General features: G+C 56.1%; 5 protein-coding genes across 5 annotated transcripts; 2 read left to right on the forward strand and 3 right to left on the reverse strand.

Moving 5' to 3' along the window:
* The first annotated feature begins 119 nt into the window (after window positions 1-119).
* Window positions 120-2,268, forward strand: B0I36DRAFT_10701 (uncharacterized protein). Its single transcript, XM_046147816.1, has 2 exons — window positions 120-390; window positions 482-2,268. Exons 1-2 carry the CDS (start codon window positions 324-326, stop codon window positions 2,044-2,046), a joined length of 1,632 nt encoding a protein of 543 aa, XP_046018516.1. The 5' UTR covers window positions 120-323; the 3' UTR covers window positions 2,047-2,268.
* B0I36DRAFT_10705 (uncharacterized protein) lies at window positions 2,269-4,565 on the reverse strand. The gene is made up of 2 exons (XM_046147819.1): window positions 4,349-4,565; window positions 2,269-4,281 (listed from the first exon to the last, which is right to left on the reverse strand). Exons 1-2 carry the CDS (start codon window positions 4,442-4,444, stop codon window positions 2,491-2,493), a joined length of 1,887 nt encoding a protein of 628 aa, XP_046018517.1. The 5' UTR covers window positions 4,445-4,565; the 3' UTR covers window positions 2,269-2,490.
* Window positions 4,566-6,275: 1,710 nt separating this feature from the next.
* B0I36DRAFT_426906 (uncharacterized protein) lies at window positions 6,276-8,269 on the forward strand. The gene has a single exon (XM_046162408.1). It carries the CDS (start codon window positions 6,440-6,442, stop codon window positions 7,967-7,969), a length of 1,530 nt encoding a protein of 509 aa, XP_046018518.1. The 5' UTR covers window positions 6,276-6,439; the 3' UTR covers window positions 7,970-8,269.
* A 2,292-nt stretch (window positions 8,270-10,561) lies between these two features.
* Window positions 10,562-11,126, reverse strand: B0I36DRAFT_234657 (hpt domain-containing protein; the record flags this gene model as incomplete). Its single annotated transcript, XM_046149336.1, has 2 exons — window positions 10,562-10,814; window positions 10,981-11,126. Coding segments are annotated over 2 exons (399 nt in total), but the record flags the coding sequence as incomplete, so codon positions are not given.
* Window positions 10,981-12,030, reverse strand: B0I36DRAFT_310742 (uncharacterized protein). The gene has a single exon (XM_046152290.1). The coding sequence runs from the start codon at window positions 11,928-11,930 to the stop codon at window positions 11,460-11,462; it is 471 nt and encodes a 156-aa protein (XP_046018520.1). The 5' UTR covers window positions 11,931-12,030; the 3' UTR covers window positions 10,981-11,459.
* Window positions 12,031-14,470: the final 2,440 nt, after the last annotated feature.

Below are 14,470 nucleotides of genomic sequence, written 5' to 3' on the forward strand. Positions count from 1 at the left end.
AACCATACGCAAGCACCTGTCACAGTCCAGGCTCTCGGGCCGATGGCCACAATGAGATAAGACCACTCGAGGCAAGACGCATCAGCAAGGACAGCTTTAGTTGCAGCTGTTTAGGGCTCCACGCCTGTCTCAACATCTTGGTCATCATTAAGGCTATGCATTACGTCTGACATCCTCCACGCAATCTCACGACATCCTGGCGACGGTTTCATCGGGTCCGCAACCTAAGCCTGGACGACTTCGACCTCCTAAGCTCATTCGTCGACCTCGATTCGGCGCTGGGATAACGGATTTGCACGGATCTCCCTCCTTGCAAGCCTCTCATGCTGGCCACAGAGCGTCCCAGGATGGGTTCGTCGCGGCCGGCAAACGGCGATATGCCGTTCAATTGTACGTCAACCAGAAGGTCATGGCTAGGCCGTGCTTCCCTCCAGTCGAGTTCCCGTTCAGGGCGCCTTGCACTAACACTTGTACTTTCCAGACGATTATCCAGATCATAACGAGTTCGGGATGCCAGTTGCTGCTCCTGAGCCTCCCCGTGGGGAGCCTCTGTTGACACAAAATGACTCGCAACTTCTCATGAACTTTTTCCAGGACATCAACTCGAATCAGTTCAACTTCTCCTTTGGCGAGGGCCTGAGTTTCAGTGACGACTGGCTAAACCTCCCTCCTACTTTCATGGGTTCATCAACATCTTTCGGCCAACAGCCGTCACAGCCGTATTCGTCAGTACCACCGGACTTCCTGGGGCTGGACACGACAAATCTGAACAACATGTACCACTTTGGGGAGTCGATGCCATCGCCACATACTCCGATGACACCCATATCACAACACCAACCGCAACAACATCAGCACCACCGCCCAATACCACAACCACAACATCACCTCCCTTCGCCACACTATCCGCCGCCTGCCCCGCCACAGCAGCACAGGCCACAGCAGCGTTACCAGGAGCCCCAGCGCCAACAAATGCACATGCAACAGTCCCATCCTCAAGCACAGCATGCCTTGCATACACCGGCGGATCACACGGCCCAAGAAGATATTGCGGCGGTGCTCACAGCGATGGGCAACGGAAACCAGAACGGGCACAACCAAAATGGACATAGGATAATACAGCAGCATAACGGCCGGCCGGCGCCTTACCGCTCACCAACAGAGCCGACCAGACCTACAAATGCACAGCACTTTGGGGTCCAGCGGCAAGCGAGCCATCCACGCCTGCACGCCGAGGAAGAGACCGACAACCTGTTTACCAACATGGTGTTCGGCAACCAGCATATGCGACAAAATCGCCCGCCAGAGGCCAGGACAGAATTGCAGTGGGGCTCAGACTCTGCCTTTGACAGGAATCAGGGCTACATACCATCGTCACATAACGAGACAGCCGAGGCGCTGGAAAAGGAGCGATTGGAGTACATCAAGTGCTTCAGTCTCAATAAAAGCGCGGCTAATACCCAGCCTTCCAGCCCCAACCCTGCTGGCGTTGAGGGCTCCTTCGGCGCGAATGGTCACCTGGGTATTGCAAATGACGCAGGGGAGACAGATGGCACAATGCCTCCAACGAAACGACGAAAGAGCAAGGCCAAGGTTGACATCAGCGGAGCCGTCAGCAGCGAGCCCCCTACGTTCGAAGCCAAGCCCCCGCCGAAGAAGCGGAAGCCCAAGACTGAGACGAATGGCTTAGCAGCCGGGACCAGCGGTGGCTTGGTGAATGCGGGAGTGGCAGCAGTAGCAGCAGCAGCAGCAGCAGCAGCAGCAGCCACAACCTCCACGCCTTCGGAGACGCCGAAGCGCAAGAGACCCAGCGCCGCCAAGCCACCGCGTGAGAATCTGACCGATTCGCAGAAGCGTGAGAATCACATCAAGAGCGAGCAGAGGCGCAGAGGCGCCATCAAGGAAGGCTTCGACGGCTTGACCGAGATTATACCAAACCTCAAGGCTGGCGGGTACAGCAAGAGCATGATGCTCGGCATGGCCGGCGACTGGCTGCAGAAGCTGATTGAGGGCAACCGCGCCCTTGCGGAGCAGCAGAATATATAAAAGAAAATCCTCCCTGTATACCATTGCATAACTGCAAATGACGAGAGAAGGTAGATGAGCAAAAGAGGAGGGAAGGGACTGCAGAGAGTCGAGGAGAGCGATATTGATGATTATACCACAGAGAGAGAGCGCAGAGAGAGAGTGTGAGTGAGTGAGTGAGGAAAGGAGAAGAAGAGGTTCACATCATAATGTAATCCATTATTCGAAAGGTCAAATCAAAGAATAATGACATGATCATCAATTTTGTCTAGTTGGCTCGATGTTGGTCTCGCATGTGGCCGGTTTTGGTATCTCATACACAGGACCAACAATTCACATACAGGGCTCTACCCTGACTGGATTTTGGATGGTACGTTTTGAATTCTTTAAAATCGCCCTACATTGGGCCGTGTATACTCGTAGCAATTGTATCAAGTGTACAGAGAAAGTGGTGGTCCTCGACGATCATGCCATCGAGTGAAACCTCTCATGGGCTGCGAGGGCAAACTGGGGGACGGCATGCTGGCATATCGCGCAGACATGCTGAGCTACGGGCTCGTCTTCGTCTTCCTCCCATACAGCGTCGCTGAGTTCGGCTTCTAGAATCTGGTGGCCTATATCTTGGTCACGGCCAGTCGTCCAGGTCTTCGGCCCTTGCTGGTCGGCCGGGGAAGACTCCTCTTCGGGATTGGCTTCGTCCTGTTGTATCAATGCATCAGGTGGCACACGCATGGGCGACTCTGGGCCGGCCCCGTCCTCTTCGTACGCCGTAAACTCACGCAGCTTGTCTTTTTGTGTGCGGAACATGTGCGAGATGTCTCTGCCCACACCGACTGCTCCCTCACCCGTGCCGCCAGCCAGGACCATGTTTGTTACACAGATGTTGATCAGCGCAAGGTTCCATCCCTGGCGCTCCGCATTCAGGCGCCGGAACATGGGCAGCAAAGACCCCTGGACGAGCTGTTCCGCTATTGCCTCTACTGCTTCCTCGAGGTTGAAGATGATGCTTGGGAGTGGCTGGCTGCGGGTGTTGCGACTGAAGCTTTCTGTGTTGCCGGCTTCCGACACCAAAGTGCCCAGTTTGGGACGGCATCGGGTTGAAAGCCGCAGCGTCCTCGGATGGGCTATCCACCTGAGCTTGACACCTTCATCTGCATCAGGTGAGCCAGGGTCTTCATCAGTCAAGTCGACGCGCAGCCGTCGAACCAGTGATGCTGCAAGAGAACGCAGCTCGCGCATGATCTCCCCGATCGAGTTCAGAGGCTTGGACATGTAGGTGTCCTCGATGCTAATCTGAGAAGGCACGTCGCTGGCTTCCTTTACTTCGGAAGTGTCTACGCCATGGAGCAGGTTCCAGATCTTGTCTGCGCCGGCTTTCTCGGCACCGGGTCTATCAAGTATATGATGTAGCAGGGTCCTGGACATGCCATTGTGCTTCCGGACATCAGCAACAGTGAGCCGAGCATCGTTGCTCTGGTCATGGGAGTTGTTGTTTTTAAAAGAGTCCGTCGACAGCAAGTGGTCCTGAATCAGCTGTGCCGTCCGGAAGCCTATGCCCGGAACCTTGCGTAGCTTGTGCTTATCAACGAAACTTTGAATGTCATCTTCACTGTATGGTAATAGGGTCGTCTGGTTCTTGGGCTTGTTCACAGTGCCTGCAAGCTTGGCCAAGGTCTTATTAACGGCGATGCCCCCGCTAGAAGTGTAGCCAAACTGATCTTCAATGTAGCGTCGGAGATAGCCAGCCAGATGTGACGCAAGGATGAAGCGCATTCCCAGGTGGCTGGTGACACCATTCACCCCATCTGTTTCTGCTGGAGGCTGGACACAGCCGAAATATTGGGTGGCATCGAAGGCGAAGCCCTTTTCCGGATCCTTGTCCGAGAGCTGAAAGAAGGAGTGCTCGAGAGCATGGGGGTTCACCAAGGCCTGGTTGTAGGCAATGATGTCTGTGACGTCCATAAAGACCTCGTCCAGGCCGAGGCGTTCAACGCGATTGTTCCATGAGTGGGCGCGCAGGAAGGTCCAGAGCTTCTTGGAGACATTGCGGAAGCGCGTCAGGTCTTCACCGTTCATGAGGACCAGGTCGGGGCAGATCTGCTGCGCATCCGAGATGAGCATGAGCTTCTTGACGCCACGTGCCCGGGCGACATAGTTGCACGTGGCGAGGATGCTCTTCTGCTTGATGCCTAGCGGCAAGGACTTGAGGGCCGGGTTCTCGTTCTCGAAGACGCTAGCATAGAAGCAGTCGTAATCCTGTACCGACGGTTAGTCTCTTGCCTGGCCAAGAAGGGGAGGGGGGCGGTGCACCCCAGCGACCTACAAAATGCAGAACGACCCGATCGTCACCGAGCGGGCTTGGGCGTGCCGTCCTGGAGCCAGGCGGCAGCGGATTCGGCGTCAGCACTGCAATGCTCATCGCCAGTGCCTCTTCCAGCTACGAAGCAAGTGGCAAGCGGGCATCGTGGTGCTGCCTTCTGTGCGGATCGCCCGCGTTGTTGTTGTTGTTGCTGTCAGTCCTCGGTGGGTCGTTGTTACGAGCAAGCTGGCACTCGAGCACGGCTTGCCATGCTCAAGTGTGGCTTCCTGCCCCAATTGGCACTTCCAGCGGGTCGTTAATTAGTGCATCTGACGTGAGGTTTAGGGGGGTTCTCAGGCCCCTCAACCAGGCAACACCAGGAAACACCAGGCACTCAAGTGGTTGGTTGCACCTGCCTCTCGACGGAAGCCCGCACCCAACTTGATGGGTCGTGGTTTTTGCGCTCCTCTGCACTCGGTGCAATGCTGGAGCCCAAGACATGGAATGCAACAAACACGACGCACATGGCGATTGTGACATGAGAAACGGCACGTGTCGCATCCTCCGGCTGCACCGCCATGCGCACAGCGGGGCCTGAAGTGGTCGTCTGGAGAAAGACTCGAGCTGCACGGTTCACGGCCTGGCCTGGCGCATGCCATGGGCAGTCAAGCAGGACCCCCGGCACCGCTGTTGCTATTTCGAAACCAGGAACAAGCAAATCCTCTCCAGAATGATGCCAATTGCGGACGACCCGTGGGGCCGAAGCGCAGGTCCAAAAAAAGAATCCCGCTCCGCTCCTTTGTGCGGGCCCGCGGGGCACAACGTAACGAACGAGGCACCGAGCCGTCCTATCTACCCGAAGCCCGACCTCACCTTTGTGTTTCCCACTCCGGCGGATGCGAGAACCTGGCAATGTCGCCATTTCGAGTGTGAGATCAACCTGTCTCCTTCCGGCCCCGCAGCTCAGCAATTCTAGTGGGCCGAACCCGGCAAGGCGAATCCTTGATCCTCAGCCTGGGGAGGACATCGTATGGGCATGCGAGATAGCACCGCCAAACACGCCATCCCGTCAGACTGGCAAGCACTTGACGGTGGAGATTGGCAACACTTTGACACTATTCCTCGTCTAGAGCGACGGCACGGGACCCAGGGCTCCCCCAACTTCAGGAGGCTGGGTCGACCGCCTTTTGGGGTGGTCCTCCCCAGTCTTCGCTGCCAGCTTCTGACTGGTCCGGCTGGCGACACTTGTTTGCCTCGGCGTCTATTTCCTCCCCCGATGATGAGCCACGGCCTCGACAACCTCAGCTCCACCCCGCCGAGAGGAGCAGTGGCACCACTCGACATTGCCGACGGGATGTGCTCGTCCAGCACCTCTGATCTGGTCGCCAGGGGCACAACAGCTGGATCACATCCAGGCGAGAATGCATAGACGTTGTTGAGGCATTGTCGAGCTCAGCCCGGGCTGGACGGGCCCGAGTCGTCAGGGATTAGAGGAGATGTACCTAATACAGTAGACCGCAACAGTGGCATCCATGCATGCTTCAGACATGGTCCCAAGCTCTTGTCAGCAGCCAAGCGGACCGGGGGGCGCTCCGGCAAGCGGGGAAACAGCGAAACAAAGCAAGGCCCGGCGGTCGTCAAAACGGCCGCGAGACATTGTGATTGCGAGTTGGCGGGGGTGGTGATTGGTCCCTTGCGGCAGGGGTGCAGAGCCATGGGCGCTTGCGCCTCACAAGAGACCAACCAACATGCTGCTTGCTCGCGTCTAGACTGTGCTTTGGCGCTGTCCCACGCATTAGCTCCTGCTGCCAGGCGCCTTGTTGCAGCCACATCCCCAGGCCTGACTCTTGGTTCCTCGTCCATCCTGCGTGAAAGCCGGGCCCGTCCAGACATACTTAGCCGCCGGCCCTCCTCCCCACCAGGGCACCACCCACTTCTCTCATTTCTCAACCTCAAATAGTCTCAATCTTGGCCTCATTTGACGAGACAAACGACCATTGTTCCCGCCGACGACAACGAAAACCCGGGCTCGAAAAGGAAGAAGGGAAATTGGCAGTGGGTACTAGGCGGACGACTTACACGACTCTAAAGTGGGACACGAGATACACCACCAAGATGGCGAGCCCGCAACCAAGTCAGAGGCCCAAGCTGTCTCTTCAGACCAAATCTATGCCAAAGAGCATCAGCCGAGTGACAAGAATGATGGCGAGCGCGGATCCAAGAGATCCCACCTCGTTCAACACCCTCTCAAATGTCTATGTCACAGCCATTGAGCGTTCGACCCCAGTACAGTCGACGCCGTTGACCGCCATCAACGTCAAGCAACCACTCAAGCTTCTGACGGACCGGGCATCTCTCGAAAAGAACCAGAAGAGCAGAATCGCAACCCCATTCACGGCCAACCTTCCTGAGACCCCCATCAGTGCAAACCCAATGTCCCCAGCTCAACTCCAGGCCAGCATGGTCTTTCCTAGCACAATGACCGCGACGCCTCCCATGTCTGCTGGAGCCATTGATGCGACCAGCAGAGCATTTCCCTTCAATCCCGCGGATATCCAGGACCACATGGCGCCTAGCTCACCTGCTCAGGCCCGGAGAAGGGCCATGTATTCCACCTTCGGCCCAAAGGCTCCGTACTCCCGGATCAAAGGGCTCCGCGGCATTCTTCGCAACTCGCCTCTACCTCCATCCAGTGCGATCTCCCCAATCTCACCCAGGCGGCAGTCCCTGCGGCTCCAGGAGAAAGCTGCTCGGAGAGTCGGTTACCAAAGTCCCCTGGAGCAGACAATCACCACACAAAGATACACCAGGTCTCACATTGATCTGCTGGTGGAAGAGGCATCCCCCTTTTCACCAAACCCCAACGTCGCAGACTCGGACGTGATGCTTGACATCACTATGGCTTATACTGGAGACGAGACACGTGATGGAGGACAGACCCCTGGTCCATTCGAGGAGATGCGACGGCGGATGGCGGGCATGGCCACAGAAACCCCTGTGCTCTCTCCCAGAGCCGGTTCCGGCGTTGGCAAGCGGAAGAAGAAGGACAAGAAGCGCAGATGGGTTTGGACAATTGGCAACTCGGAGGAAGGTTCCGAAGAAGGCGGTGCACTGGCAGCTATCAGAGCTGCGACAACTTCTTCATCGCCGGCGCCAGGAGCATCAGCATCCACATCAGAGAACACGACGCTTGGCAAAGTGTCCACATATGGAGAAGATGCCACTACACCACGAACAAGCTATGCGCACTATTCGGCAAAGTCAACGACCCCTGAGCCCTTGACGGCGGTCCAACATCCCAGTTTGCCACAAATCATCACAACTGCACACGTTCCGACGACAATACAAATCAGCGTTGAGGACGCGGATTCGGTCTCGGAGATATCATCAACGGAACCATCGCTCGATGTTGAGATGTCGGATGCTAGCAGTAGCGTGCTATCGAGCCGCGCAACCACTCCCTTCAGCACAGACGGCCTGGATCTTATTACGCCCATTGTGAAATGCGGAGGCGTTCCCAGTTTCTCCTCACCAGCTCGCCGAATCCTCGAGCGACTCGGGTCGGCAGACATAGCCAACTCAAATCCGGGCACGCGCCGGGACACCCCAATTCCTGAAGAGCTTATCATGTCTAACAGCTCTTAGTCTGTTCGATGAATTGCATAGCGCTATCCACCAGAACTTGGAACGAGATATAGCCAACCGTCAGGGCGGTGGAGATCAACGCCAATAACCCTTCCTCATGAAAAGGGGGACTGACGAGCCACCCTTTTCTCTCTCTGCCTTCTCAGCACCCATCCCCCCATGTATTGTATAGTATGTATCCGTTGCATTCATCATAGCGTTGTGTGGAATTATGGTTCCTAGGAGGCAAGCATATGGCTTTATCAGCATAGCAAATCTTTTGACGATGAAATGATAACAAATTGAAGTTGGCATCTTGATATCTCCTCAGGCCCACCTCGTGTTCCTGATTCCTTGACCCTCGCGTGCAGAAGTGAACCAGTCTTGCATGTCCCTGGAGGCGTTGTTCACGCTGCCAGCCAAACGAGCGAAGGATCTTTGCTCAACCCCCCCGCTGTGTGCTTCGTTCCTTGAGCTGCTTTCATTTCTGTCATAATTATCATGCATGGAGTTGCTGCCTCGGAATTCCGCAACACTCAACTGGAAACGACACAACGGAATAGTACTGCAGCACCACCACATATTAGTCAAGGTCACCAACCAGGGGAAATTCGTGGAAGCACAAGCGAGGTCGGGGGAGGCAGCAGCTTTTCTGCTTGGCGCCGGCGCCTGGTAACGCTCGCGAGAGGGCATGACTGGACATGTTTCTCCCCATCCGCGAGACAGCAAGCGGAGACTGGGCGACGGCAATGTTGTCACCTTTAGGTAGTTTCCCCTTCTTGGGGTTAACCTCGTGTGTTTCCTCCATCCCCTCTTTCAGTGTATGGGACGTCGTCCTCTTGAGGCTTCTTGTCCTGAAACAACCCACCTGCGCCCCCGCCTCAAAACTTTGCTTCATTCCTACAGAGTGCGGGTTTCGGGTTGTCATGATGAGAATTTCTCGCAGTGGTTAACCTCGTTTCATGCTGGCGGACCACAGCTAGTACACTCGCCTTCTTTGAACTGGTGTCACTCAGGTGAGCTCAGCCAGCGGCATGTCGGTTCTTGAGTTATTGAGTCTATGCCGGTAGCTTGGAGGGTTGACCAGAGACCATGCAGGTTCAACACGGGGAAAGGCAGTCGAAGATTGTGGTTGGACAGCACGTCCAGCAGCACCATATTTCCGGTGTCTCCCAAATGTCTCTTGCGATGTTCTTGCCCTGCTCCACCACTGTGCCTCACGCCTGTGTTGTCCAGAACGAAGAAATTATACTTCTCTTTCTCCCTTCCGTGCTGCTGGTCACAAGGTTGATTGTTACCTACCATTACCCTCACGGTTACGCAAAAACGCTCTTTGGCCAGCTGCTATTTTCCAATTAATCATTTGTCGAGAGTGTGCGGAGCAAAACGGAGAGCGCTGACCGCATCACAGAGCACGGCGTCATTCTTGCCACTTACACGGGAGCTCTAGCCGAGCGCATGACGAACAGACATGCCAGGATCCCACCTTCCCCTCTGCGGCTGGACAATCTGAGCTAGTGGGTAAGCGCAGATCTGTAGAAGCTAGCAGGACTGGACCCTTCTTTTTCTGTTTTTCCTGGCTTTAAGCCCCCCTACTAGGAAGTGCAAACAAGACCCTGGGCTGCTCGATGGGACCTTTCTTCTGCGGCCGCAAGGCTTGAGTGGCACCTTGTGATGTAGTACTGATGCCAACGAGCGGAGCCCCCAAATGCAGTTGGTCATTTGCACCTGCACATCAATGACATAGCAGCCAGGTGAGCCACAAGACCATCATGCGTCAAACACGGACAGGCAGAAAAGAATGGCCGATACGGCCTGTAGACACAAAAGATTGATTCTGAGACGCCCGGCGTGGTCGACTGTGGATGAGTATTCTAGCAACACTCTCCTAGAGGAGTCTCCGCCCGAGTTGAGTGCCCATGGAACTGACGAATTCAACTGGAGTAGCACGGGACTTTGGCTGAACGGGTCCACAAGCTGCAAGCTGTCGAGGGCCATACTTAAGAGACAAATGCTCTCGCGTGAATAGATGCTTGCCAAATAGGTAACGATCTGCATTCTGGGACGGGTACTATTGAGCATGACGTACTGCCAAGGGGGGTGGTGGTCACATGAAATGGCGTCACCCGGAGCACTTTTCAACAGCCTGCTCCGGCTGAGCCCATGGAGTCTGCCCCTGTGGATTGTTTATGCGCAGCGAGGTCCATGCCTCGCTTAAGAGCTTGTTACGGGCGCAAAAGACCGAAGAGGCCGTTGTCATGGTGGGCTTGTCTTTGCAGAATTGGGAAGTCTGCGAGCATGTGGTACAGAAGAGTAGATTCAGGAGTGCAGACTGGCTATCTTCATCTTCATAATCATCGTAAATGTAATAGCTGGCAGCTGTCGTGGTATGCTCAAATGTAAGGATTGTAGATCATCCATCTGAGTGAGCGCTGTGCTGATAGATTCTGTGCGTGCCGAATCCGCATCTGTCGCATCTATAATATAACGTGCTCGTACCTTGGGGAGCTGCTGAGGGCTTTTGGTCAGGCCTGGCCTTGGAGGTTTTGGCAGCTGTTGCCATTGTCTTGTTGGCAACGGCATAAAGAGCGGGCGTTGATCACGACGGTCGCGTCACGCAGCACCGTAAAATTTTCGAAGTGTCGCTTCGGCCTCGGCATACTCTGTTTTGACCTGTGCGAGAGTCTCGGTAATTCGTGACAGGCAAAGCTCTTCATCCGGTTGTGCGCTGCCGTCTTCGTTTTCTTTCTTGCCAAATCGCTGGATTTTTTCACAACTGTCCTTGACCTTGGCAAGGCCCAAGGTAGCGGAAGAACCCTTGAGGAAGTGTCCGAGACGGTAGAGTTCCGTGAGATCCTTGGCCTCACTGTCGTCACAGCATGTCTGGTCAGCGTTCCACTCGCACCCTGCAACTGGCGGGTTTCCCGGCATGCTGAAAGTCCCAGGTAGTGTTGTGATAAGGCGGACGTTGCGGATGAACGGACATTTCTGTAACGTAAGTATATTGTGCAGTGATCAAGAAGCTGGCTTACAGTGCAGCGTCCATCTTGTCAAACGTCTCTTCGGCCTGCTCGAAGAACTCGAAGACAATTTGGTGGCTGAAGTCCCGGTCATCCTCGCTGTCATCCATTTCAAGGATCTGGCTGAATGTGTGCATATCGATGGCATCACCGAGGTCGGCTAGACTGCTCGAGTCATGACTATCGTGGTTCTACATTGGCGAACAACGACTCAGTAAGGGCTGCCAACACATTTGTTGTCCTCTTTCAACGACGGCGGGAGAACCTGCTGACCTCTTCGGACGGAGCCATGATGGCTTAGGTTGGTGCGCCGGTCTGAAAACGCGTTGGGTCCTGCAGACCGACAGCCTCGTCAAGAGTAACTGGAAGCCACAAACAGTCAAGGTCAGTAGGCATGAGAGTATTGTCAGGGGCGTCGTTGTAGACTGCCAGTGGCGTCCTGACGACCGGGTCTAGGAGGGGTCTTTGGCAACTGACTGAGAGACAGAGGATCAAGATGATGGTTGGCGCCGACGAGGAGCAGTGTTCAGGGAGAACCGAGTTGGCGGCTGTATTGGGATCGTGAGGAGGGGTGTGTGTGTGTGTGTTTCTCGCTGGCTAGAGGCAGGAACGTAGACAACGACGGTGAAGGCAGGGTGGACAGCCAGGACAAGTGGGTGTGATGAAGGCAGTGGGCTGACCAGGATGAATATTGATGCTTGTAGGAGATGGTGGAGGGAAAGGGTCCAGGTGGGGGCATCGTCCTCGGGAGAAACGGTCAAGGGCACGGCATGCTCCTGGACACGGCGCTCGCTCTGTGCAGCGAGCGAGACGGAATGGATGCGCCGTGGTCCGGGAGGATGGTGGTTCAGAGCACAACGGCCGCCCACGTCGAGTGTCTGGGTCTCCTGGTGGAGCGGCTGCAGGCGGGAAGGCACGGATTTGTCGAGCTGGCAAGGAGGAAGGCGCTCGCCTGGCCTCATGGCAGATCAATCTCACAGACGGGAGGAGCAGAGGGCAGGCGCCAGCAGGTCGGGGCGTCAGTCTGGCTCCTGCTCGGGTCGACGCCGGTGTGAATACCGCCCGCCGGTGTCATATCAGACACACACGCACACACGCACACGCCAGACCTCTCTCTCTCTCTGACCACCTGCTAATTAAAGCTTGCCTTGCGCTTCCGGCACGAAGCACTCAGGTCAGCCAACTAGACACACTACGCCCTTTTCGAGGCCACCCTTGTTCGCCAACGCCGGCCGAAGCTGAAGCGCAGGGCTCGCCCTTGAGAATGCACAACGTCGCGGCAAGGTCGGCCTTGTCGCTAACGACGCCTGCAGAGCGGCTGCCGGGCGCGTTCCCGTCTTGGGTAAGCTATCACGGACGCTGCCCCTGGAAGCCAGCTCAGCGCACAGGACCCTGTGGGGATCGTAGCAGTTTGTCGTCATTCACCCGGGCGGTCGAGGCTACTGCGCGCGCCAGCCCAAGCCTTTGGCGCGGACTGAACCTAACGCAGGCAGGCAGGCCGACTCCTCGCTGTCTTGGACAACACGACGCAGCAGCTATCTGGCACCGTCCAGTCGCTAATTGTCCAACCACGGGAAGCTCCCTGACTGGCCCTGGCCTGCAGCTTGCTCGGTGCTGTCACACTTACACACATCCCAGAAAAGCTTGGAAGTTGCCGGGCTGATTAGAAAAAAAAAGAGGGCGAGGGATGGAGTAGCAACGACCCGCACCTCCATGGAGCAGCTCTCCAGGGGTCCAGGAATAACGGGGCTCAGGCGTGTCACGCACAAGCGTGCCCTGGCAAGTTGGCCTGATCCATGGGTGGACCTGGCAACAAGCCAGCTGTGCGAAGCTCAAAACTCCAGGCAAAGGCCGAGACTGAAGCAGGAAGTCATCGAGGGGAGGTGTTTGACTGCCCAGCACGGAAGGCGATCCAGCAGGAGGTGCGGAGATCTGGACGGAACGCTGCTGCAAGGGTTGGCGTCATCGGAGCCGGGGATGCGGCACCTGCACTTAAAAACGGCGGCAGGACCAGCCAGTGACATACTGCTTTCCCCCGCAGAGAGCGCAGAGAGCAAGAAACAGCACGCAACCGAGCTCCGTCCGCAACGCAGAAACCTTCTCAGGTCACGCACGCACGCCTGTCACTGAGACCCGGTTGGGGAAGCTTGGAGTTCAAGGGGCCAACGGTACGCTCCCTGGGCCTACGGTCAGCCAGCCACCCTAGTCCGGAAGCCGGGCAGGAAGGATCCCAGCACGGCGGGAGGCTAGGAAGGGCTTCGCGACTGCCGATCACCGAGGCTTTCGAGCCTGCTTCATGCAGCCTCCCTTGCTCTAGGGCCGGCGCCGGCCTTTTGCTTTTTGGTCTTGCCGCTTCTGGCTCCGTCTTAGGGACGTGGACTTGGCAGACCGCCAGCCATTTTTCAGATGCGCAACAATGCCCTCGACCACGCCGATCAGAGCTTGCGAACGAGCTGCCAAGTACAGTAAAATACGTTTGCCCCACGGGGTCCTCCCTGCACAATCGTAGACATGCCGCCAAGGATACGGTCCCGGCACGGTTTCGACCGACTGAGTCCTCTCCGGTCGTCCGTCTCTCGCTCGCTCGACCAGCAACATGATGCTGGAAACCCTGCTACGACGAGCTGGTCTATCCATGAACCAACAAACTATAGCTGGATCATGAATTTCACCGGTGTCGCGGCGCTGCCCACGCCCACAGCCGCCAGCATGGAGCGTACGACAATTGCTCATCAGGAAGAGCGGAAAGGAAGCTGCCATCTCAAACCACGCGCCTTCTAGAAGCCCCACAGACTACGTGACCGAGCAGAACATCCAGCCAACACACGGCCTGCTGGGAGCTGCAAGGCAAAGCTGTCGGGTTTCTGCTTGGCAATCCATGCCAAAATGGCTAAGTGACAGGTGTGAGCGTACATGCAATGCTGCGTGTGTATCTATTGTTATGCCAAGAAGCCCTCGCGACGTAGATCTGCACCAAACCAACACTTTCCGGAGCAGGAAAGTCCAGCGACTTGTGACAAAGTAGAAGACGCTGATTCAGGATGAATGGGACGTTTTGCTGTGAAACACAGTCAGAGTAGTCCGTCTGCCGACAGCCAGAGCAAGCGTCTGCCAATCCAACGTCATCTGGCCAGGGTGCCGGGATGTCATCCTTGCTGCAGCGGCCCACAGCACTAGCGAGCTGGGTGACCAACCAATACTTTCAACTGTCTAGGACAGAGTCAAAAAGAAACAAAGGAATAATCTCAGGGTTGTCAAGCTTCAACAGCTCCTCTCGTCTCAGAGTTGAGGTGTCCGTGTTTAGCCACCGAGAACCTTCACCAAGCTCACCAATTCACGCCTCTAGTCGAGACAAGACATTTCTTCGCTCGATTTTCGGATATCCTTGGTCTCTTTCAAAATCGTAGTGCTCGTGCCTCACCTTGAGTTGAAGCGTCCATGTTTGGGCAGCAACATGCACCTGTGAGTCCGCTCTGCCTCATGAGAAACCCAGCGGGTCAAG

The sequence above is a fragment of the Microdochium trichocladiopsis genome (assembly GCF_020744255.1).
Source record: "Microdochium trichocladiopsis strain MPI-CAGE-CH-0230 chromosome Unknown B0I36scaffold_1, whole genome shotgun sequence".
Lineage (NCBI taxonomy): Eukaryota > Fungi > Ascomycota > Sordariomycetes > Xylariales > Microdochiaceae > Microdochium > Microdochium trichocladiopsis.